Raw genomic sequence first — 22,294 nt, forward strand, 5'->3', positions numbered from 1 at the left:
ATAAAATAAATAAATAGCAATCTGATGTCAGGAATTATGTGATGATGTAATTACGCCATGACATTAAAGAATCATTGAATCATTTTGAACTGATTCTTTGCGCCATTCTGTTCAAAAGAAGTAAATTATGGAAATGTGTCAGATTTTCTCATTAATATGATCTATCTGCTCATGGCTCTTTAGTGTGCAGGTGTGTGTTTATAAATGTAACAAAGCAAAGAGCAATTGTTATGCTGTATGCAAATACTGATTATAGATACATTTTGAATGGTGGCCGTTCACACAGAACACATTTTTGCATTTCACTGTGCTGCTTCTGCATTGTTGTAAGCATGTGCTAAACAAACATGTTTGAGAGGTGCGTGGCCACAATTCAATGTGGGAACAAATTTTTCATTATATGTGTTTATATAAATATGTTTTGTCTGCATGTCATGTGCTGGGCTCCACAGCTTTTCCATAGTTTTTTTTAATGCAAACATGTATTAGACAGACTTTGAGTCTTGTGTCTTTTGCAGTGTCTTGCACATGACATGCTGTTCTATAGAAGGTGGAGCTCAAGTAAAAAGAAGTTAATCTTAAAAAAAAAGCATCTCTAAGCCTTGTGCTTTTCTGTTCCACTGCCCTGCATCTCATTGCTTTATTGTGCAAAACAAAATGTGTTCTGTGTGAATGGACCTGTAGACATTAAAATATCCCCAAAACATGCAAACATTCAGCCTCGTTATGGAGATAAGAATAAAAAATAGTCACCCCAAACTGTATGAAATTTAATCTCCCTCTTCCTCCTCTCTCCAGACTGGTGCAGAAGGCTGAGCTCACTCGTTTGTCTCACACCTTCCTCCATGTTCCTCAGCTGCACTGGATCGTGGTGGAGGACGCTCCTCAGCCAACTCCACTCGTCACAGATTTCCTGGCTGCATCTGGCTTGACCTACGCCCATCTACACAAGCTTACCCCCAAAGATAGGAAGCTGCAGGAGGGTGATCCCAGCTGGCTGAAGCCCCGGGGGGCTGAGCAGAGGAACGAGGGTCTGCACTGGCTCAGGGAGATGGGCGCTGCTGCTGAGGGAAAGGAAGCGGCTGCCCTCGAGGAGGCTGTGGTGTACTTTGCTGATGATGACAATACATATAGCCTGCAGCTTTTTGAAGAGGTAAGGTGTTTTTAGTGGTTAAATATACTCTACCATTCAAAATAGGGATGCACCGATACTGGTATCGGGACACGATACTGCGCTCCTGTACTTGTACTCGTAAAAATGCCCCAATACCAAACAGCGTGTGAATAGAGCTGTGTCCAGAAAAAGAAACAAATATTGTGAAATATTATTTTATTGGTCGTGAAATTGTGAATATGTTTTAAAATGTAATTTATTCCTTTGATGTTTTCAGCACCCATTATTCAAGTCTTCAGTGTCACATGATCCTTCAGGAATCATTCTAATATACTGATTTCTTATTATTATACATTTTGAAAACAGTTGTGCTGTCAGGTATTTTTGTGTAAACCATTTTTCAGGATTCTTTGCTGTATATAAAGTTCAAAAGAACAGCCTTTATTTGAAATATTAAACTTTTGTAACATTATAAAGATCTTTACTGTCACTTTTTATTTATCTGATGCATCCTTGCTGAATAAAAGTATTAATTTATTTAAAAAAAAATCTTACTGAACCCAAACCTTTCAATGCTTATGTATGAGTCAAATGTTTGGACACCGTTGAATGAATTCATGTTTCACATAATTTTCTGGCTCAAAAAGCTTAACTGTTTTGCTTTAATGTCTAAAATTAGTTTTGTGAGAAAATCTGTTTGTAGCTGTGAAAAACAAATGATGTCCTTTACAATGTACATTTTTTAAAATTAAATTAACTTAATTAACTAAAATTGTTTTATCACTGCATAATTTCTATACCTCAGTGTGCTTTTTTTTTCTAATTCTGTTTTTCTAATATGTAGAAAATGGTACTAATAAAATTTTTATTGCTAGATTTAAATGCTAAACTTCCACAGATGTAAAAGTTTGTAGCAAACTGTCACACATTGTTTTGGAGAACTGCAGTGAAAACTGAACATGAGATCATTTCGAGTCATTCCATGGGGGTTTACTGGTTAAACCTCCAGGTGGAGCTGTGCTTCAGGTGTATTGAGGTGTAACAGATGTGTCAGATGTTCTCTTTTGGAGATGTAATCAAACTAACCCTTCTCAAAACCGGTTTTAGTCTGTACGTAGTCTTTGTCTATGGACATATGAACAGAAGGTCTCCTGATAGGTTTCTGTGTCATTTATCTGGCACTTTTTGTCCATTCACATTCTCCTTCCCTACACCCTCAGATACGGTACACATACCGTGTCTCTGTGTGGCCTGTGGGTCTGGTGGGCGGGATGAAGTTTGAGCGGCCCGTTGTGGAGGATGGGAAGGTTGTGCGTTTCCACACTGGTTGGCATCCCAACCGCCCGTTCCCCATCGACATGGCTGGTTTTGCAGTGTCCCTGAGGTTGATACTGACCAATCCCCAAGCACGATTTGACGGTGATGCTCAGATGGGCTTCCTGGAAAGTAGCTTCCTTCAGCACCTGGTTACTATGGACGACCTTGAACCCAAAGCAGACCTGTGCTCTAAGGTAGCTCCTTTGTTCTGTTCCTAGTGTTTTGTGAATAACCAGCTTTTCTGCATATTAAGATAATTCAACATGACCTTGAACATAGGGCTGGACGATATGGCCAAAAGTTATATCACGATATATTTCTTAATTTCGGCCGATACAATTCCGATATCGATATGAACACTATTTTAAAAAGCCTTGTAAAAACTGCCAAGAACGCCCACAACAGATGTCTGTGCATACAAACTTATGAAAAATGAATTTGCCAAGTCTATGACACCTCATATAAAACCATATAATACTTTAATTAAAAAAAACACCACAAATAAATTAATGTTCACCTTTTATTTGTATTTAGCCTTCATACAAAAAAGAAATGTGAAATCACGGTCAAATAAACATCTCAGACTCACCTTATTAATTATTAATATCTTCTAACATACCAGTCAAAAGTTTTTGAACAGTAAGATTTTTGTTTTTAAAGAAGTCTCTTCTGCTCACCAAGCCAGCATTTATTTGATCCAAAATACAGCAAAAACAGTAACATTTTGAAATAATTTTACTATTTAAAATAACTCTTTTCTATTTGGAAATATTTTAAAATGCAATTTATTCCTGTGATTTCAAAGCTATATTTTTAGCATCATTACTCCAGTCACATGATCCTTCAGAAATCATTCTAATATTCTGATTTGCTGCTCAAAAAACATTTATTTTTATGTTGAAAACAGCTGAGTAGAATTTTTTCAGGGTTCTTTGATGGATAAAAAGTTCAGAAGAACAGCATTTATCTGAAATAGAAATCTTTTAAATGTTACTGCTTTTGGTGCGTTTTGGATCAAATAAATGCAGGCTTGGTGAGCATTCTTAAAAAAAAAAAAAAAACATTAAAAATCTTACTGTTCAAAAACCTTTGACTGGTAATGTAGGGCAGCTGATTATTGTTATAGATTGAAACAAATGTGCTTCAGCCAGAATAAAGAATATGAAAAGTGCTCCGAGTTTCCTGCAGAAAAAAAAGAGCAACAACAAAAACATGTTGCTGGAGACGGGCTTATTGAAAATGCAAACGGCTTGTCTGCCAGCAGGAGGCGCTGTGAGAGCAGTAGAAGTAGCGGTTTCTCCGGTAACGGCTGTAATCAAAGCAGCTCCGCTCATGAACGCTACTTTATCAGATAAAAATGCCATCTAAACTATTCTGAAGACAGTCGGTTCCCTTCAGAGATACATTCATATAAAACACCCGCGCCACGTTTTGATTTTGAAACGTGCAGTGCTCATGTTTATTCAACGAAGTCAAACGCCACAAATAAATCAATGTATGGGAAACACTGGTAATGTATATCGAAATATCGGAAATGTGTTTAAAAATCATATCACCGTTATTGAAAAATATTATATCACGATACATATTGATATTGAATTACTGTCCAGTCCTACTTGAACATCATATTTTTGTGAGGTGTCAGTTTATTAAGCCTTATAAAAATACATTAGTTTGTGTTGTCATGCAGGAACAAGAAATACTTTTGTTCAACAGAGATTGAGATTGAACAATTCTCCATAACTGTCATTATATAAAAATTGTTGTTATATTATTTTGACCACGTATTATTTTCTGTTATATAAGCAAAAGAATGTCAGAGAAAGTTTGTTTTTGTATGTTCATGTTGTGTATATCCAGTGTTAATTTAGAATTATATATTTTAATTTTAAGTTCAGTTTGCCATTTAAAAAAAAGATATTTATAAAAAGTTTACATTTATTTTTATTTCAGTCTTAGTTTATTATTTCCGTTTTAGTTTTAATTCAGTTAGTAATTTCAATTAAACTTATTTCAGTTAATTGACATGGCAACATTTCAGATTTTCACTTAGTGAAAATTTTTCATATAATATTTAGTTTTTTTATTGCAATAAACAAACTTTTTTTTTTTTTAACAGTTTTAGTTAACAACACTGCTTACCACATCATGATCAGTCATGTGACATTTGAGAGCTATGGCAGATAGGAGGAAATTCACTTTTGCTGGAAGCAGGGTTGTGTGCATTAACATAAATTAACAATGCTTTTTAAATTCCAATTCGATTTCTGAATGCCGTGACCTATTTCTCTGAATTGTTATTCAGTAAATTCCATTTCAAATTCCTGTGTGGACAATTAATTTTAAATTCCACTTCATGAACTGAAAGGGAGCCAATTGTTAAATTCTTAATTTTGCCTAACCTTTTTTGCAATGACATGAGTAAACAATGTCATCTATTCCTTTATTTACTATTGAAATGATTTTCCTCTTGCTCAGGTGCTGGTGTGGCACACCCGAACTGAGAAGCCAAAGATGAAGAGGGAAGACGCTTTGCAGAAGCAAGGGTTGGGTTCAGATCCGGATGTGGAGGTGTGAGCACCACCTCCTCAGAACATGCCTGAACTTCACCAAACATCCACACTTCCACTGACCAAACCGATTCTCTCATTTATATGGCAAGAGGTGAAACAAACGACACTCTGAAAGTGTGGTTTCTGGGCCACACACCAAAGACATGAGGAATGAGGAAAGGAACTGATGAATGCAGGGATAAAAAGTGCAAGAGACAGAAGCAAAGGAACCGGCAGCCTAAAAGAAAATGGATTTCTATAAATCATCATGCATCCCATAAACCATCCTTATCATTGGTACACTTTAACAGTATTTAAAGAGAATTGTACATATGGTATCAATCAGTAAGATGTATTTATATGTATATATAGATTAGAAACGTAATTGTATAGTGTGAGGTTTGCTTGGAATATATTTATAACTCATGTCTATGCTGTCCATGTCTCTGTTACCTTCAGTCTGGTGTACTTGTCTTATGTCTTCACATAATATCTTAAAGTCTTAAGACATTTTCTTCACTGATAAATGGAGGATATAAATAGGTCAGATATGGTGTCTATTTATGCCATTAACAATCTTTGTTGAATCACAATGGTGTGCTTATCTTTAATCCAGTGGCATGTTGTGTACGTGGCACTGGTAAAGCTTCAGGTGACAGAGTGTAAAGTACAGATTATGTTACTTGACCCTTTGAAGCAAAGGGTGAAAACGTATAGAATCGGTGATGTAGAAATGTAGATGGCACAAGAACGTAGCGGACAAGTTCGGTTTTATCACAGTTGGTCAGATTCCATGTGCTGGGAAAGTTTTCTATTTTATTGCTTTAGAAATCTACATGTTTTACTGAATCCAAATGTTAAGAACATAAGGATGTAAAGATATCGAGCAGGAAGAGTCGGCTCTGTGCCAGTTCAAGTGAAGTGAAGTGGCCACAACTCACAAGTTGTTTATGTAAAGTGCAAAAGTCAGAGCATTTAGATTTTTAACAATAACTTGTAAACTATTAAATACAGATGAGGTTGTTAATCTTGAAGTTTTTATATGGTTTTGTTGAAGCCATCAGCATTATTTCTACTTATTTTTTTTAAATAATCATGTTCAACGGTACTGGTGAAAAACTACATTACCCATGATTCTGCAAAGAAATCTGAGAATCGCAACATGCTAATATTGCCTACATAATAGTCAGTCTGCCTATGATTTCAAACTACTTAAATATTTGTGTATATAATGTACCTTTTATAATAAATTGAAAAACTGTTTCTTCATATCCAACATCTTCCTGTAGTTCAAACTTTAGAACATGGTGCTAGCAATGCCAAGGATTAAAATTGAATTGATTTGAATTCAACATAAGTTGCTTTGGATAAAAACGTCTGCCAGAAGCATAAATATTTCTCCATTTTTCTCGTATTAAAGCTGTCAAGTACTCAGTTTTGTGCCATTGTTTTTTATGGATGATTTTCAATACTTTTTGCTTCAGATAAAAGTTTGTAATGCTGCGATTCATCACGTAGCTGGTTGGTTTGGTTCATGGTTTATAACTCTTTAAAAAAACAAAAAACTACTTTTTAAAATCCCTATGGGAAAAATACAGCTAAAATAGTGGACAGGCACTGTTTCACTCATTTGGAAAGACAGGAAGAGGATCTATCGAGCTATCCATAAGGCATATAGACAAATCTTCAAATCTTTCAGAATTATCAAACAAGGCTTTGTCAAGCCAACATTCAAAGTTTGTTTGAACTATTAAGTCTATTTTCTTATTTGTAAAATTTTATTTTCAGTTCTGCATTCTGTTTGCTATGGCAGTTAAAATTCAATTTGAATTCTGCCATTGAATCAGAATTTTAATAAGCACTCAATTCATTTTTCTCAGGTATTTCTGAATGGCATGCTGCTCTAATATGAAGTCATCCTGAACAGACAAATTCATCCTTTTTTACTAAGCTGATCTTTCACCATCTATGAAAATGATGCCATGTGAGCACTAGAAACCACAAGGAATGAACAATCAGACAGTAAAGTCCCTCCTCATAATGTCTCGATAGTACTGCAGTATCATGTGTCCTCTTAACCACACACCTATAGGAAATCACAGCTGTGAAACAGCTGTTTCTGTTTATCCTGGGGGAGGGCCGTCACCACTGGGCAATGACCTCAACTCTTCTTTAGACGTTTTTTTTTTTATCTAAAAGTTGTTTAATAAGGTTAGACAATTCTACAAATGACTACTGATGTTTAAACTATTTTAAAGAACACATGAGAACCGAATACAGATCAGTCCGACGTACAATTACATGCACTTTCTTAAGTATTACCCTGTAGCAGACACAGTCTTAAAGGCCACACCTAATGTTTCCAGGTGTTTATTGCAATCTTTCTCCTTCCAACTCTTTCCATCACTGTCACTTTTGTATTTTGAGACCCCTATTTTACCCTCTTTATGTATTCCAACATCAGTTTGAGGAGGGGAAATATGTGAAGCAGTATTCCTTTTTGGAAATGGAATCCCTCGCAGTGCATCATGTTTCCACCCAGTGAATAACCCAAAACACATTTAAGAGTCCTGCTCAGGTGAGTCATTTAGCAACACTTACAACAACTTTACAACTTGTGCAGTAAAAGTTTGATACTGTTTGTGGAGTAGGTCTGAGCTGTCTGATACTTAGTATTTAGCATTTTTTTTTTTAAAGCTGCTTCTCTTCTTCAGTTCATTAAATTAAACAGAAACCAAGAGGGGGGGGGGGGGGGGGGGGGGGGGTAGTGTGCTTGAACGACGACAGGTTCAGACAGTGTGACGATTGTGTGTGTGTCAGAGTAAGGTGAGTTGGGCCCAGAACACCGAGAGCGAGTAAGAGCAGAGTCACACGAAAACAACCAGCAGGTAAGTCAGCCTCCAGTGCTCTTTGTTTTGTTTTTATGTCTTATATTTATGTTTATTTATAAATTTTTCTGTAATTTATATTTTTGCTCTGTATGTTCTTTTTTCTTTAAATGTATGAATATTTTTAAGCTTATTATGAAGCAAACTTGAGATTCTGAAATGATAGTTTACACATAAAATAAGACTTTATTTATATAGCAATATAGGAAACATAGCTTTTTTATGTGTAAATGATCATTTACAACACCAAATTATATATACTCTTAACTCTGAACACTGAAGTTAGTCAATTCTTTTTTAATTTTATAACACTTCCCAACCCTACAGCTTGTAATATGAGACAACTACACCATTGATACTGACCTAACATTTCCAAAGAGTTGAAATCGACAGCAGAGCATTTAAAGGGGTCATATGATGCTATTTTAAAGATCATTATTTTGTGTATTTGGTATAATAGAATGTTGAAATGCTTCAATGTTCAAAAAACACATTTTTCAAATACTGTACATTATTGTAGGTCCTCTATGCCCCGCCTCTCTCAAACACGTAGTTTTCAACAAAGCCCCCTCCTTTGACAAGCGCAGTCTGCTCTGATTGGCCAGCTGACCCAGTGCATTGTGATTGGCCGAACACCACAAGCACGCGTTGGAAATATAACACCCCTTACCATAATCGCGAGCTTCAGCTTTCAAAGAAAATATCAAGACAGTTAATAATGTCGTTAGTTTTACCATCAGTTCAAGCCCGAAAGGGCAACAGAGTCACGTGACAGACACAGTGATGATGCAGTACACAAGATGCAGTATTAAGACAGCTGACGTGCTATGATTTCTGACAGGCAGTTCACTCTCCTGTGATGTGACCCCGTTCCCCTCACACACACTACGCGTACTCTGTGCTGCGCAAAACTCCACATTTGAACAGTCAATAACAAATACTTAAACTAATAACAAAACATACTTACAGTCGCTGATTCAGAAGCGCCAGATTGTCATAGCAATGTCAGAATTTACCCCTTTTTTATTTTTAGAAATAGCCTTTGTGCACAACCAGCCTTGTACTCTTCTAGGTTCAAAAAACTGTCGTCTATAAAATGCATTGCACAAATTCAAACATCTGGGTTGTGCTGTTCTGTTGTAAATAAATCTTAACCAATGATTCCTAATTGCATCTACTTCCGGAAGGCCAAATAAAGTGCTTTTACTTTCACACTGAAACACAGCGTCTCCCTGACATGGCTGCTTCAACACTACTGCTGTTCCCGAAACCACGCCTTCTTTCTTTGCATACACATTTGGGCGGCGTTATGCAAATCTTCCCACATAGTGACATAGGTATGTGGGGGCGTGTTAGAACGAGGCATTTTAGGTAGGCGTGGTTGACTCAACTTTTATAAGGAATATCTCTTTGGATTTGAGACTTTAGTCTTTGCAACTTTACAGATCTTCTTTATGCACCAAGAGCTTGTAACACTCCAAAGAGAAAGGAAAAATTTAAATCTTATGACCCCTTGAATCATATGACCCCTTTTTAAATTAAAATATTTTCTCAGTATATCATGTATCGTAATATCTTAAAAACTAAGTTCCCATACTGTATACGCAAGTTAGTTATGGGCTTCACTAAAATGTTTATGTGATAAAATATTTATAAGTATAGCTCTTAATTTCATGGTCCATTTCATTTGGAGTTCAGCTATTTGTAAAATATTTGAAAAGTCCAGCTTAATGAACGTCCTAATACGAATAATATAAAAAACGTGCAATAATGGCTGTTTAAACCTCTGCACTGTATGACATATTTATGAGTGATTTTGAGTCACAGTCTTCTGTCGTGGCACCAGCTGCAATTCCAACATGACCAACTGGAGTCAAAGTCAATGACAGGCTGGAGTTCATCTTGTCATAAAGACACACTGTTCCTATAATAGGAACTTACTGATAAGCTGTATACACACAGAATGAACTTTGAACAGTGTGCCTATGATGCCATGCCTGATAAACACACATTAATGTGGGATGGAGGGGAAAGATGAACCATGTAGATTTAATTTCGACAGTAGCCCCGAGGACGCCTGCTGCTCTTCTTCTTTTCTTTGATTGTGTAAGGACTGTTTTTTGTATAGTCTCTCATGACAAACATATGGCTGATCTTTTCTCAACATTTTTAACAGATGAGCACCAGCACACGTCAAAGTCATGTTTCCTTCTTCCCTCTTTAGATTGCAAAGACTGGATTAAGATCTCTCCTGAGTTCACAAGACCATGACTATCGGCAGGAGCTCCAAAAAGAACATGGCCCCTCGTTCTCCTCCTTTTCTGGACAAGGCTAGTGGATTCTATGGGCGCTTGGATGAGATGTGTGGAGACGATGTACAGAGAGAGACCACAGAAGAGCAGATAGAAACCTTGAACTGGAGCAGCCAAGATAATAGGACAGCTCCAAGCTGGATAGAAGAGGATGACCATGTGGTTGATTTTAACCAGGGTATGATGGATGACGATGGGACCACTTTACTGAAGAGAAAGCCCAGCAGACTGAGTCGCCGCTGGAGCAGGATGAGCTCCAGGAAGGCAAAATATGACAAATTTTCCTCAGAGAATGAACTGGGTAAGGAGACCAACAAGCCCACCTCTGTACATCTAAACCCAGAGGTGCCACCAGCAACCCAAACCCTGGAAAACAGCAGAGAACCAGAACCAACACTGGTCCATTTCTCCGCGAGGGAGCATGCTGACGACCAAATTCTGATCTCAGGGAAAAAGGAAGGAGAAGGGGAAATGGAAGACAAAAGAAAAGTGAAGAAGCCAGAAGGCAAACAGAATGGGGAGCCATTGGAAGTTGTAAAGAGAAACACTCTCAAGAATTATCGCAAGGTAAGATTTAGTTGCTAATTAGTGTTGGTTTAATGCATTTTGAAAAATTCCGGAACCGGAATAGAATGACGTTCGGTTTCGTTGGCGGTTCCAACCTTCATTCTTCCGCCGAAATTCCTCCTCCGTACTGAAATACCCTGCCTGCAATACTTGTTCAGCGTTGTGCTCTTTAGTCCGAACGAATGACTCTAATGAATCGGTTCTTTTTAGTGAATCAAACACAAACTGCTTACAACGACGTACGATTAGATTATGTAGTTAATGACTGGTAGTTCACATAACAACGTGTAGATAAAGATACAAATTAAGCGTTTGTCAGTGGTATTTTGTAAATATTAGAAAAATGAAATGTGTTCCCATATTTGTGCTTGCTTAGTAGCTATTGGTGTTTAATAGCCTATATAGGCCATAGTTAATACAAAATATTTGCATTTGTCACCTTAAAAAAGACAGTCTAAAAAAACGGGGTTTTTTTCCCGCTTGGTAATAATTTAATTGTGAATTAATCCAAACTTAATTGTGATACCTTCAATGCTCCATGTATCATCCCAGTATCTAATTACAATATTTAACTCCTAAGGCAGGGCTGTTCAAACTCAGTCCTGAAGGGCCGGTGTCTTGCAGAGTTTAGCTCCAACTTGCCTCGACACACCTGCCTGGAACTTTCATGCCTAGTAAAACGCTTTTTTTAAGGCTTTGCCGAGTTCTCTCAATGATGATAACTTTCACAGACCTGTACTGAAATCCTGTGATTGCACTTTATTTATCTGAGAAGAGACTGACGGGAATTTCTTTCCTTTTGCGTTAAGAGTGCTCTGGAAGCTTCAAATGCAAACACGTGTCTTAACTAGAGGTTTTTCTTTTGCAGCCATGGCGGCTACGACGAGCATGGCCTCATGGGAAGGTGAGTTCTGTAGTAGGGTGCATCTTAGTACTTTTCCTGAAGCATACTACTTTTGGCCAGTTATGTCTAATAGAGTTATTACATTTAAGCACGGCTCCTTATGAGTGCGCAATGCTGTATTTGCTTTCTTGGCTGTGTTTGTGCCACTTGTGTAACTGATATTAGGCCGGTCAAGATAATTATTATTTTTTAAAAATATTGCCCCAGAAATGAATGCAATAAACTGGTCATTAAGACCATTTTATGCCACTGAATAATATAACCGCATAATAATGTAAGGCATACACGCTTTCAAATGACGACAAAATTAATTCTTAAGTATATTTAGATCATGGCAATTAAGTCTAAATAGTAGATGCGTAAAACTGTGAATAAACGTTTGCTAACCAAGTGCAGAGTAACAAGTAGAAAAGAGAAATTCGCAATTAACTTGTATGGAGATTTTTCCATCTACAGTTTTTACCCTGACCTTCTTTGTAAATTAAGGGTGCACTGCACACTTGCTAAAAAAAAAAACAATCACTACTCAACAGTCAGATGTCCGTATGCACAAAGGCACAGATTCTTAAACTCTTTCGTGGTAGCTTTTTTTTTTAAATTTGTACTAGCACCGACTACACTGCGAGGAGCTGCAAAAGACCGGCGCAAGTGGAATGCAGAAAACATGAGGACATTAATTTTTATGTAAATATAATTGACATTATATTGAGTCACCAAAAATGTAGGACATGTATTGTGCTAGTGTGTGTATATATGCATGCGTGTATATCGCGTGTTTTTTCAGGAAAATCATGATTTATCACTATTCTTCGATTTATCACCATTTTTGCATGTTTTCGGCGTGTTACAGCCACACTAATTTCCCTATTTCCCCTATGTCTTACGAGCTGACAAAATATTTTAAAAATGTCAGAAATTTAGGCCAAAGTGGGCAATGATAAAAATCTTTATTTGAATGTTATAAAATCAAAACGGATGCATATTACAACTCTACAAGTAAAACGAGCAGTGCTTTATTTTTCAGGTTCAGTAGGTGTATTTAGCAATAGCAGTCAAGAAACTGAATGAACAAATATAAAAATACAATAAACGCTTCACTATAAATGCGTTAATTCTTATTAAAGCAACTATATTTGTTTTTTCTTTAACTTTTGTATTAACATAGGGATACTATCAAAGTCAATGGGGATCAGCAACTGTAATGAAATGTTAACTCTGCGGTAGATTTACATGTGACCGTGCTGTGTTGTACAGTATGTTGAGACGGCGACGCCAGAACTGCAACTGATGGACTGTGCGCTGTAGCAGGATAATACGATATTTCTTCAAAAGCAGGTTGTGGTGACCTTTTAATCCATGATCAAAAATCCTTATCGCACATTCCTAATCTTCCACCTATGGTTTAGGCCTGAATTATGGTCTACCACACCCAAGAAGTAACAGCAGCATGTGTGAGAATAGTCATCCAGTGCTACTGCGACTACTTTAGAATTCTCTCTTCCTGAATTGCTTTGATGTAACGGTTCTAAACTGAGTAGCATTGGACATCTAGCACACTGCCAAGCATTTCTTTCTAGTTCTAGTCATGTTTGTGAATGCAGGCACTTATAAAATGTTTGTTTTGCAGTTTCCATGCAGGATGCTGGGATGAGTAGACGGAAATCTTTTAACTTCAAGGTAAGCTCTTCAAGTGTTGAGGTTCTCCCTTTTAGACTGAACATTTAGATGATGATTTCAAAGACAAGCATATGTCTGAATTCCAGTGATGTTTGCCTTTTTTTTTCTGACATAGTCCAGATGATGAGTCCAGTCCAGTCACCTCCTTGTGGTATTTAATTGTTTTGTTCTACTTTAAGGGCTTATTCACATGAACTTGGGAGGGCATGGTGACCATAGATGTATTGGTAAGCGTAATTTTTATATTCACAATTTGTTTAATTCTCAACTTGCCAGAAATGATTACACTTTAATATCTTAACTGGACGACATTTGTCATATGGCATTCTAGTCACCAAAGTATGATCTGACTGTATATGCTTGTTTTTGAACTGTTGGCTGCTTTTTGTGCTTATGCTCGTTTTTTTTTTTTCTAGATCACCCTACTCTATCTGTGGTGGTCATGGTGTGGCCATAATGTTCAAGTGAGGTGTGGGTTTTTTTTTGTTCTTTGAATGGTTTATACTGTTAATATCTGAACCGCATTATTATCCCATGACGTTAGTTACCAGAGCCCTGATCAGACCGTGATAAACCTGATGGTCTTATTTCTCTGTAGTTTAAATTTAATTTTGAATTTTTATTTTTTTTATATAAAGGTAGTGTTGGAACAATGACAAATGCTGTTTTGCTCTGTCTCTGTGATGAAGATACTTAGCTCACTTTGACCCAATGTGAAAAGTCCCGAACATCTGAGAGATTTATTGGATGGTTATAATTCTGATTTTACATATGCCCGTGTCAGACATCGTTCCTCTTATTTTCTTGACAGGACTGTTATTTGTCCAAAACTAAGTGTGCCAAGTCCTTTGGTGGTACTAGGTAAGGTTACTTGCTCCCATGTGCTGATTATTAACCCTCTGAAACTGATGATGATTATCTTTTGGAATCTCGTTCGTCTGAAATCCTGTTGATAAATCTTTATTACTGAAGTTACAGCACATGATTCACCTACATTTGGAATGCTTTCTGTAACTGAAATGACACCCAGATTGGTTTTCTCTCCTAAAAGGTTGCTTACCTGAAGTACACTCGGCAGGTAAGAATATGCATTTACCATGACCAATTCCATTGAAATGTTCACTTCCATCTGTAATGCACTCAATCCCGCTGTAACTGATGATGATTCTTTTGGAATCTCGTTCGTCTGAAATCCTGTTGATAAATCTTTATTACTGAAGTTACAGCACATGATTCACCTACATTTGGAATGCTTTCTGTAACTGAAATGACACCCAGATTGGTTTTCTCTCCTAAAAGGTTGCTTACCTGAAGTACACTCGGCAGGTAAGAATATGCATTTCCTATGATTTTCCATTGAAATGGTCCCTTTTGTTAACTTGCACCACTCAGTGCTCTATTCCATCTGTAATGCATGATGATTTTTGCAGTCTGGTTCGTCTGAAGTCCTGCTGATAAATTTAATGTTACAGATTAGGCATCTATATCTGTTTATCTCCGCATTTGTGTAGCTCTCCCATTTTTTTCTTAACCTATAGGTGGCACATCTGATATGAAACTTAACCGGTGAGAATTCTGTTCCTAATATACAAAATGACAAACCTATTGCAGCTGGTCCTTTTATGATGTAACTTGCACATGTCTTATGCCCTGTCAATACCAGAACCTGAAAAGGTGAACCCACTGGTGTTGCCTGGGTAACAAGGGGATGACTTGTTGGGCTTACCAACAGTCTGAGAAGGACTAGCTTAAGTGTAGACTAGTTTTTTTTCATACATTCCCTAATTTATTTTTTTCTCTATTGCTTGCAGGACTGCAGTGGATTCTTAAGTTCTTCCCCCCTCGAGTACTGAAGCTAGTATGTATTTTGTATTTTCAACGAGTTACATAGGGTGGGTGTGATGACTGAGTTACCGCCCCAGTCTGATTTATCTGACTGAATGGTACCCTCTGACCCCAGTAGTTTATTTGATAAAAGTATGGTTGTGATTACTGCCCCAAGCTGAAAAGTCGGGACTTATTGATATCCATGTTTTTTTTATTTTCTCTCGCTATAGTTGTTGCTATGGTCCATCCAGATTGCTCCAATGTCACTTGATTGCTAGTGTTTTGTTGACCCTTTTTTTAAAGGTTTGTATTTTGTATCGGCTTTTGTTGGTTTATTAGTATTACTTTAATGATGACACTTATCGCCCCAGTCTGATGTTATTACTGATTGATGATAAATCTGATGTAGTTTATTTATTTTTTTTAAAGGTACTGATTTTAAGAGTTTTACAGACTTTATCTCTCCCCCCTCCCTTAGGTCACGTAAGCTGCATCTGAGAAGTTGAACTGGCAACACCCTGATTGTACTGTGCATCCGCTGAACTGAAGTGTTGACTGCATGGTGTTAACAATATAAATGGATTGGTTTTTTTTAAATTTTATTTATTCATAAGATGCTTGCAAAATAAATGGCTTTACTGAATTTGCAGTTTCAAATCCAGTTGTGTCCCAGAGTCTTCACCTTTTGCATTCATGTTTGTATCAGGCAACTTGCACTCTAAATGGGAATGTGACACTTTGCACTAAAATTCAGCTTGTAATGCTTTAGGCATCATGATCTAACAAATGGCATTTAGGTGTGCAATGCTTGCTCCTATTAGAATTCATTTCTGTAACTTGACTATTGGTAGTCAATGTTCACAGCATTTAATATGGAAGTAGTGTTCAATGTTAGGTCATGTGTTAAGGTAAGATTTGAACTAAAGCACAAACTGAGGTCCAAAAATACCCCTCAAAGGGCAAAAAAAAAATAAATGAAAGGGGTCCAGTTGAGATGCAACCACTCTCAAATTTCAATCAAAAAGGGAAGGCTGACCTGTAAGTCCTCTTAAACAAGGAAAAAGACTGCATTAATTAAATGACCAGAGACCAGATTTGTCAAGGCAGAAATAAGTGTATTCTTGGTAAGTGTGATTTGTATCTTAGCTTTACAGCCATTTTGACATCCTCAAACATGAAATACATTTGCAGTACAAGAATTTATTTAGTCTATCGCCAATGTGCTAAAACATTCAGTCCATCAGTCAGCTGTGAAGATCCGAGCGGCTATATCATCGAGTAGCCAGTCCACACCCGTTAGCAGGTTCTCACCCGTCACAGCACTGCATCCCACAATGCACCAGTGATGGGTCTTAATGTCATCAAGCGCTAAAACCTGGGCACAATTCAGAAAACTAGCATATTCACAGATTCCTGCAAATGCAAGGCAGTTTCATTAAAATACAAATGTCCCTGTTTAACTCACCTCTCTGATTCCATCTTTTGATAAAGCACCTGGTAGGTCCTGTTTGTTAGCAAAAACTAACAGAGTGGCTCCTGCTAATCGCTATTTGAGAGAAATGCATTAATCAGTGTAATAAACATTTTATTCAACATCACATGCTTGATTCAAAACTGGCCTATTGTCATTTGTTCAATAAAAATGCAGAGTAAACAAATGTCAAAATCTGACCATTTAATTTCTTTAAACTCTGTAACATTAGGTCCAAGTAAAGATATTGGTCCTCTCACCTCCTCTAGTAATAAAGTACTCAGCTCTTTCCTGCAGTCCTCCAGTCTCAATCTGTCGGCGCTGTCCACTACCCACACCAGTCCATCTGTACTCTCAAAATAATTCCTCCAGTAAGATCTCAAGGACTTTTGACCACCCACATCCCAGATATTCAGCTTAAACCTAGTTTCAGTGAAGAAAAAGAAACAAAATGAATGCATTTGAGAATCATTTGAAATGTATCAGCAATATTGATAAACAGTTTGCATATTTGTACATCCTCTTTACACACATATATACCCTTTTTAACAATTAGTTTCATTAAAAGTTAGCATCTTATCATGCCCTTAACTTCTTATTGATTCAAAACATGTATAACAACCAGTCTTTCGTCGTACCCTCTGTGCTCGAGCGTCTTTATGTTGAAGCCTAATGTTGGAGAGATCGTGCTGACATCCTCGCCGTTGAACTTCTTCAGGATGGTTGTTTTCCCAGCATTGTCAAGACCCCTATAACAGGAAGGTTAAGGACCCACTACAGTCTTTAACATTTCAAGTAATAAAACATTACACTAAACGAGCCTTGTTTGAGTAAGCGACACTCGTGAATAGAGCGAGTATGCACTTTATTACAAATAAAAACAGTGGCTTAAAAAGAATAAGTTATTTATATGAATACATTTGAATTCAGTTCTGTGAAAAGATAACTTGCAGCATAAGTAGACGCATTTCACGCTCCTTGTGCTTCATCTTCTTCAAGATCGTCAGTAAACCCATCGCGAACGTTTAAGTGTAAACCACTGAACTGACCTTAACCAGAAATCAAACGTTAACTATCGAGGCACGTCAAATAATTTCCTAAATAAAAATCACATGCGTTGTGCGCGAAGCCAGACTGGAAACACGGAAGCGTTACTGTGAGTTGACACAACACATTGAAGTATGATTGGTTAGAGAGTGTGTAAAGATGGAGCTGAAGAAATATGATTGGTTCTTTTAACTGTCATTCATACTTTGGGCTTTTTTTCTATTGGCGAAGGAGAACCGCGGCAAGGGCGTGTCTGCTTTTCCAATAGGTGAAGAAAGTTGTCTACCAGTCGTTTCTATAGCAGCGCCCCCTTGTGCATTTTCCAAACATGAGAGCTGAACTCCACCAAAAAGACTTCTTGTAAAGTAAATTAATCCAAAATCCTTTTAAAGGGGTCATATGATGCTGCTAAAAAGAACATTATTTTGTGTATTTGGTGTAATGGAATGTGTTTATGCGGTTTAAGGTTAAAAAAACACATTATTTTCCACATACTGTACATTATTGTTTCTCCTCTATGCCCCGCCTTTCTGAAACGCGTTGATTTTTACAAAACTCATCGGTCTGAAAAGCGAGGTGTACTCTGATTGGTCAGCTATCCAGTGCGTTGTGATTGGCCGAATACCTCAAGCGTGTGACGGAAATGTTACGCCCCTCACCATACTGTTGATGCCCTGTCCGGCCGGAGCGTAACATAAAACAGTCATTCTTGAGACGTGGGACAAAACAGGTCCAGCAAGGGTAACTGCTATTAACTTTAATTCAAGATAAAGTTGAAATTATATTACAGTCCAAGGTAAAAAAGCACAAAAAAAGAGAAAAGTCGGGAGGTTGTATCAAAGCAGAGCTCAGTAGCTTAATACATATAAGATACATAAATGTAGTTTCATTTGTCTGAGTACAAGGTTTTATTTTTTCAATTATGCACCCTGTTTTGTCCCACTTCTCAAGAATGACTTTGTGTCCTCTTTTGGAAGGCCAAACAAAGTAGTTTCACTTTGACAACGAAACACACAGCATCACACACGGAAGTTATTAACAGCAATTATATAATAATTGCTGTTAATATTATTCATCGTCTGTTTTATTACGTCTTAAATGGATTTTTCCGTACTGTTGGTTCGTCTGGTCAGAGGAGAACTGGCCCCCCGACTGAGCCTGGTTTCTCCCAAGGTTTTTTCTCCATTCTGTCACCGATGGAGTTTTGGTTCCTTGCCGCTGTCGCCTCTGGCTTGCTTAGTTGGGGACACTTCATTTCCAGCGTTATCGTTGACATGATTGCAAAGATATTATTTAAACTGAGCTGGATGTTGACATCACTGAATTCAATGATGAACTGTCTTTAACTGAAAAATTAGTGTTTACTATTGTCATTTTGCATTATTGACACTATTTTCCTAATTAATGCTGTTCAGTTGCTTTGACACAATCTGTATTGCTAAAAGCACTATATAAATAAAGGTGACTTGACTTGACTTGACGGCGGGCTAGAGTGAGCAGAGGCCAGCAGGCTTGAGAATGGCGCGGCCGGCGGGCTTGCGGCAACCACATGTGACGACCCCGGGCTGGACTCTGCTTCATCCACGGTGAAAGCCGATCCGGCGATCCACAGCGCGAAGATGATGTATTTCCTCAGCAACCAGCACGGATCAGCTCCAGGCATGACGAAGCGGATATTGTCCTCTTTTGGAAGACCAAACGAAGTAGTTTCGCTTTCACAACGAAACACACGGCAACAATACTACAGTGAGAATCAAAGTTATTCCTTCTTTCTTTGCGTGAACATTTGGGCGGCGTTATGCAAATCTTCCCACTTTCTGACGTAGACATGTGGGGGTGTGTTAGAATGAGCTGTTTTTGGTAGGCGTGGTTGACTCTTAACTTTTATAAAGAATATCTCTTTGGATTTGAGACTTAAGTCTTTGCAACTTTACAGATCTTCTTTATGCACCAAGAGCTTGTAACACTCCAAAGGGAAAGGGAAAATTGAAATGGCATCATATGACCCCTTTAAGACAAGTCATGTCACTCAGCGGCCATCTTTGAAACGCCGCTAGGGCATGCAAGTGCAACTCCTATCTCTTTGAATGGGGAAACATCAAATTCTCCATAACTGTTCACTAAGCTTACGATTAAATTTCATATTTGAAATCACCAAAGAAATCTGCCAACAACTGTGTCATAAATGTTGTTACTTTTGCTCAAATAGCGTTATAAAAAGCTTATTTTTCAGGCTAGATCAGCCAGTGCGCATGCACAGTCCTAAGAGCACGTCTCAGAACGGCACAGTCTATGATTTTTTCCCCATTCAAAACTATACGAGTAACACGTCTTGGGTATTCTATAGTCTTTGGTTAATCTCACTCAGTTTTGTCTGTATGGTTATATGATCGGTTGGTCAGCCATGCCACTTTTACCTTCTTGTTAGTTGTGTAAGATGGGGGAAGATGCCCCCTTAAGAACAATGTGGATTTACTTTTAAATTGTAACATATTTAGATATAAGTTTAGCATGTGCAGGATGATGATGATCAGCCAATGTGGTACTATAGGAAATGAATGGAAACAGTTGCTAATTTAATTTAAATATTAAATGAGGGGTAAGATGGCCCCCCTAACAGGGGTAAGAAGCCCCCCAGAGAAACATTTACAGAATGTATAATTGACTTTTTAATCATTCTCATTAATGTAAAGTACTAAATCAACTATTCTATTTAAATTTTTATTTTGACAATTTGAATAATTGAATAACCGATGACAAAGCAGAATCACAGTAAAAGAGATTCATCTGAAAGATAAAATTATTCTATGATTTATATGCAAGCATATGAATTTTTACATCTTTAATTGACCATATTTTAACTGAAGACATGTCATAAAAGAAACACTATAAATGCAAATTTTATGATTTTACTCTTAACCTATACATTTTAATGAAATCAAAGATGTCTGAAATGTACATCTAATTCGTGGAAAAATTATAATAACCCCATTAAATACAATAAGTATGAAGTTTAAAAATAATAAAAACTAGTAACAACATGCCACTTGGGGCCTTCTGTGCCAGTTCTGGGGGAAAGTCATTTTATCCCAATGGTATATTTTTACCTTTTACTTCAAAATAAAAACTATAACTTTTACTCCACAAATCTAAAAACACTGATGTGTCCACAAATCCCTCATTAATAAATAGGCACAAAAACTTTGATTTTCAACATAATACAATGTTATAGATCACTTCAGAGACACACAATTAAATCAATATACCTCAAAACTATTTAAAAACTATTTTTAAAATGCTGAGATGAGATTTTGTGCCATCTATGGTCAAGGAAAAAAAGAAGGGAAAAAAGGTGAGGGAAGTAATCTGGTCCCCTATCCCTTCCAGCAGGATTTGGCACCTGCCCACACTGCCAAAAGCACCAAAAGTTGGTTAAATGACCATGGTGTTGGTGTGCTTGACTGGCCAGCAAACTCACCAGACCTGAACCCCATAGAGAATCTATGGGGTATTGTCAAGAGGAAAATGAGAAACAAGAGACCAAAAAATGCAGATGAGCTGACGGCCACTGTCAAAGAAACCTGGGCTTCCATACCACCTCAGCAGTGCCACAAACTGATCATCTCCATGCCACGCCGAATTGAGGCAGTAATTAAAGCAAAAGGAGCCCCTACCAAGTATTGAGTACATGTACAGTAAATGAACATACTTTCCAGAAGGCCAACAATTCACTAAAAATGTTTTTTTTATTGGTCTTATTAAGTATTCTAATTTGTTGAGATAGTGAATTGGTGGGTTTTTGTTAAATGTGAGCCAAAATCATCACAATTAAAAGAACCAAAGACTTAAACTACTTCAGTCTGTGTGCATTGAATTTAATACACGAGTTTCACAATTTGAGTTGAATTGTCTAGATAACTTCTGTCTTTAGTCGATCCCTGCTTGTTGATTTTACTAACTGAAATAAATGAACTTTTCCACAACATTCTAATTTATTGAGATGCACCTGTATATAGCAATAACACATCCAAACACATAGTGAAGCAGGAAGGAGAGAGAAAGATGAAAAAAACAAACAACAATTCAGAATAGTTGAACATATGTAGAAACAAAATATGTACTCTGTTCAGAGGAATGTAACAATCAGCACAAAGAGGAGACCAAGTATGTCAAAAGTTTTTAGGCCTCTGATGTAAGCTTTTCTAATGGTTTAAGAGAAGCAGCCTGACTCAGCCTGATCTGTGGGGCTGACCATAACAGAAGTCCCCCCCCCCCCCCCACCAAATCTGTTAAAAAATGTAACACATTCTGTACCTGTAGATATACATTCGGAGACAATGCAAAGGATTTACCAGTAATCTTCTGCACAGTTTTGTGAATCTCCCTCCAGTGTACTTTGATCCTGTCGCAGTCCCAAAACACATGCATCACTGTAACAATGTCAACCTTACATTTAAAAAACAACTGGGAAACATTGAGGAATATTTTATGAATGTAAACCGGTGTTAGGTACGCCCTGTGAATAATAATACATCCTAGTTTTGTTTATGGTTCAAAACGTATATTTCTTTATTAGCCTGAATTAAAAATTATATTTTAGTGGGGATTAGTAAAAAAA

At 37.2% G+C, this 22,294-nt stretch overlaps 3 protein-coding genes and 2 long non-coding RNA genes across 10 annotated transcripts; 4 read left to right on the forward strand and 1 right to left on the reverse strand.

Annotated features, from left to right (window-relative positions):
• Positions 1–347: 347 nt before the first annotated feature.
• LOC107588211 (galactosylgalactosylxylosylprotein 3-beta-glucuronosyltransferase 3) lies at positions 348–6,421 on the forward strand. Its single transcript, XM_016276235.1, has 4 exons — positions 348–358; positions 799–1,153; positions 2,335–2,625; positions 4,910–6,421. The coding sequence occupies exons 1-4, from the start codon at positions 348–350 to the stop codon at positions 5,006–5,008; spliced, it is 756 nt and encodes a 251-aa protein (XP_016131721.1). The 3' UTR covers positions 5,009–6,421.
• Positions 6,422–7,791: 1,370 nt separating this feature from the next.
• LOC107588184 (uncharacterized) lies at positions 7,792–10,928 on the forward strand. 3 transcript variants are annotated; one of them, XM_016276209.1, is made up of 2 exons: positions 7,792–7,871; positions 10,096–10,928. In XM_016276209.1, the coding sequence occupies exon 2, from the start codon at positions 10,139–10,141 to the stop codon at positions 10,766–10,768; it is 630 nt and encodes a 209-aa protein (XP_016131695.1). In that variant the 5' UTR covers positions 7,792–7,871; positions 10,096–10,138; the 3' UTR covers positions 10,769–10,928. The 3 variants fall into 3 exon arrangements, with proteins under 3 accessions (XP_016131695.1, XP_016131696.1, XP_016131697.1); XM_016276210.1 differs by having other exon boundaries at positions 7,819–7,871; positions 9,834–10,928; XM_016276211.1 differs by lacking the exon at positions 7,792–7,871 and adding an exon at positions 9,486–9,977.
• Positions 10,929–11,444: 516 nt separating this feature from the next.
• LOC107588187 (uncharacterized) lies at positions 11,445–13,988 on the forward strand. Of its 2 annotated transcripts, none has more exons than XR_001609555.1 (5): positions 11,445–11,654; positions 13,282–13,331; positions 13,511–13,558; positions 13,748–13,795; positions 13,970–13,988. It is a non-coding gene; the product is annotated as an uncharacterized lncRNA (long non-coding RNA). The 2 variants fall into 2 exon arrangements; XR_001609554.1 differs by having other exon boundaries at positions 11,446–11,654; positions 13,748–13,800.
• Positions 13,989–14,007: 19 nt separating this feature from the next.
• LOC107588186 (uncharacterized) lies at positions 14,008–15,815 on the forward strand. Of its 2 annotated transcripts, XR_001609552.1 has the most exons (6): positions 14,008–14,192; positions 14,383–14,409; positions 14,870–14,897; positions 15,143–15,189; positions 15,389–15,461; positions 15,637–15,815. It is a non-coding gene; the product is annotated as an uncharacterized lncRNA (long non-coding RNA). The 2 variants fall into 2 exon arrangements; XR_001609553.1 differs by lacking the exon at positions 15,389–15,461 and having other exon boundaries at positions 14,014–14,192.
• Positions 15,816–15,929: 114 nt separating this feature from the next.
• Positions 15,930–17,802, reverse strand: LOC107588185 (ADP-ribosylation factor-like protein 2). 2 transcript variants are annotated; one of them, XM_016276212.1, is made up of 5 exons: positions 17,581–17,802; positions 17,268–17,378; positions 16,890–17,052; positions 16,624–16,704; positions 15,930–16,533 (listed from the first exon to the last, which is right to left on the reverse strand). In XM_016276212.1, exons 1-5 carry the CDS (start codon positions 17,643–17,645, stop codon positions 16,399–16,401), a joined length of 555 nt encoding a protein of 184 aa, XP_016131698.1. In that variant the 5' UTR covers positions 17,646–17,802; the 3' UTR covers positions 15,930–16,398. The 2 variants fall into 2 exon arrangements, with proteins under 2 accessions (XP_016131698.1, XP_016131699.1); XM_016276213.1 differs by having other exon boundaries at positions 17,548–17,629.
• Between the last annotated feature and the right edge of the window lie 4,492 nt (positions 17,803–22,294).

This window comes from Sinocyclocheilus grahami, unplaced genomic scaffold, assembly GCF_001515645.1.
Source record: "Sinocyclocheilus grahami isolate Dianchi unplaced genomic scaffold, SAMN03320097.WGS_v1.1 scaffold99.1, whole genome shotgun sequence".
Classification (NCBI taxonomy): Eukaryota; Metazoa; Chordata; class Actinopteri; order Cypriniformes; family Cyprinidae; genus Sinocyclocheilus; species Sinocyclocheilus grahami.

What these genes read in the sequence shown, in the direction of transcription:
- LOC107588211 (XM_016276235.1), top strand. An exon ending in GCCTGCAGCTTTTTGAAGAG is followed by an intron (nt 1,154 to 2,334) that starts GTAAGGTGTTTT and finishes CTACACCCTCAG; the next exon opens with ATACGGTACACATACCGTGT. An exon ending in AAGCAGACCTGTGCTCTAAG is followed by an intron (nt 2,626 to 4,909) that starts GTAGCTCCTTTG and finishes CCTCTTGCTCAG; the next exon opens with GTGCTGGTGTGGCACACCCG.
- LOC107588184 (XM_016276209.1), top strand. Translation starts at nt 10,139, where the DNA reads ATGACTATCGGCAGGAGCTCCAAAAAGAACATGGCCCCTCGTTCTCCT.
- LOC107588185 (XM_016276212.1), bottom strand. Translation starts at nt 17,645, where the DNA reads ATGGGTTTACTGACGATCTTGAAGAAGATGAAGCACAAGGAGCGTGAA. An exon ending in GAAATGCGTCTACTTATGCT is followed by an intron (nt 17,379 to 17,580) that starts GCAAGTTATCTT and finishes TTCCTGTTATAG; the next exon opens with GGGTCTTGACAATGCTGGGA. An exon ending in AAGACGCTCGAGCACAGAGG is followed by an intron (nt 17,053 to 17,267) that starts GTACGACGAAAG and finishes CACTGAAACTAG; the next exon opens with GTTTAAGCTGAATATCTGGG.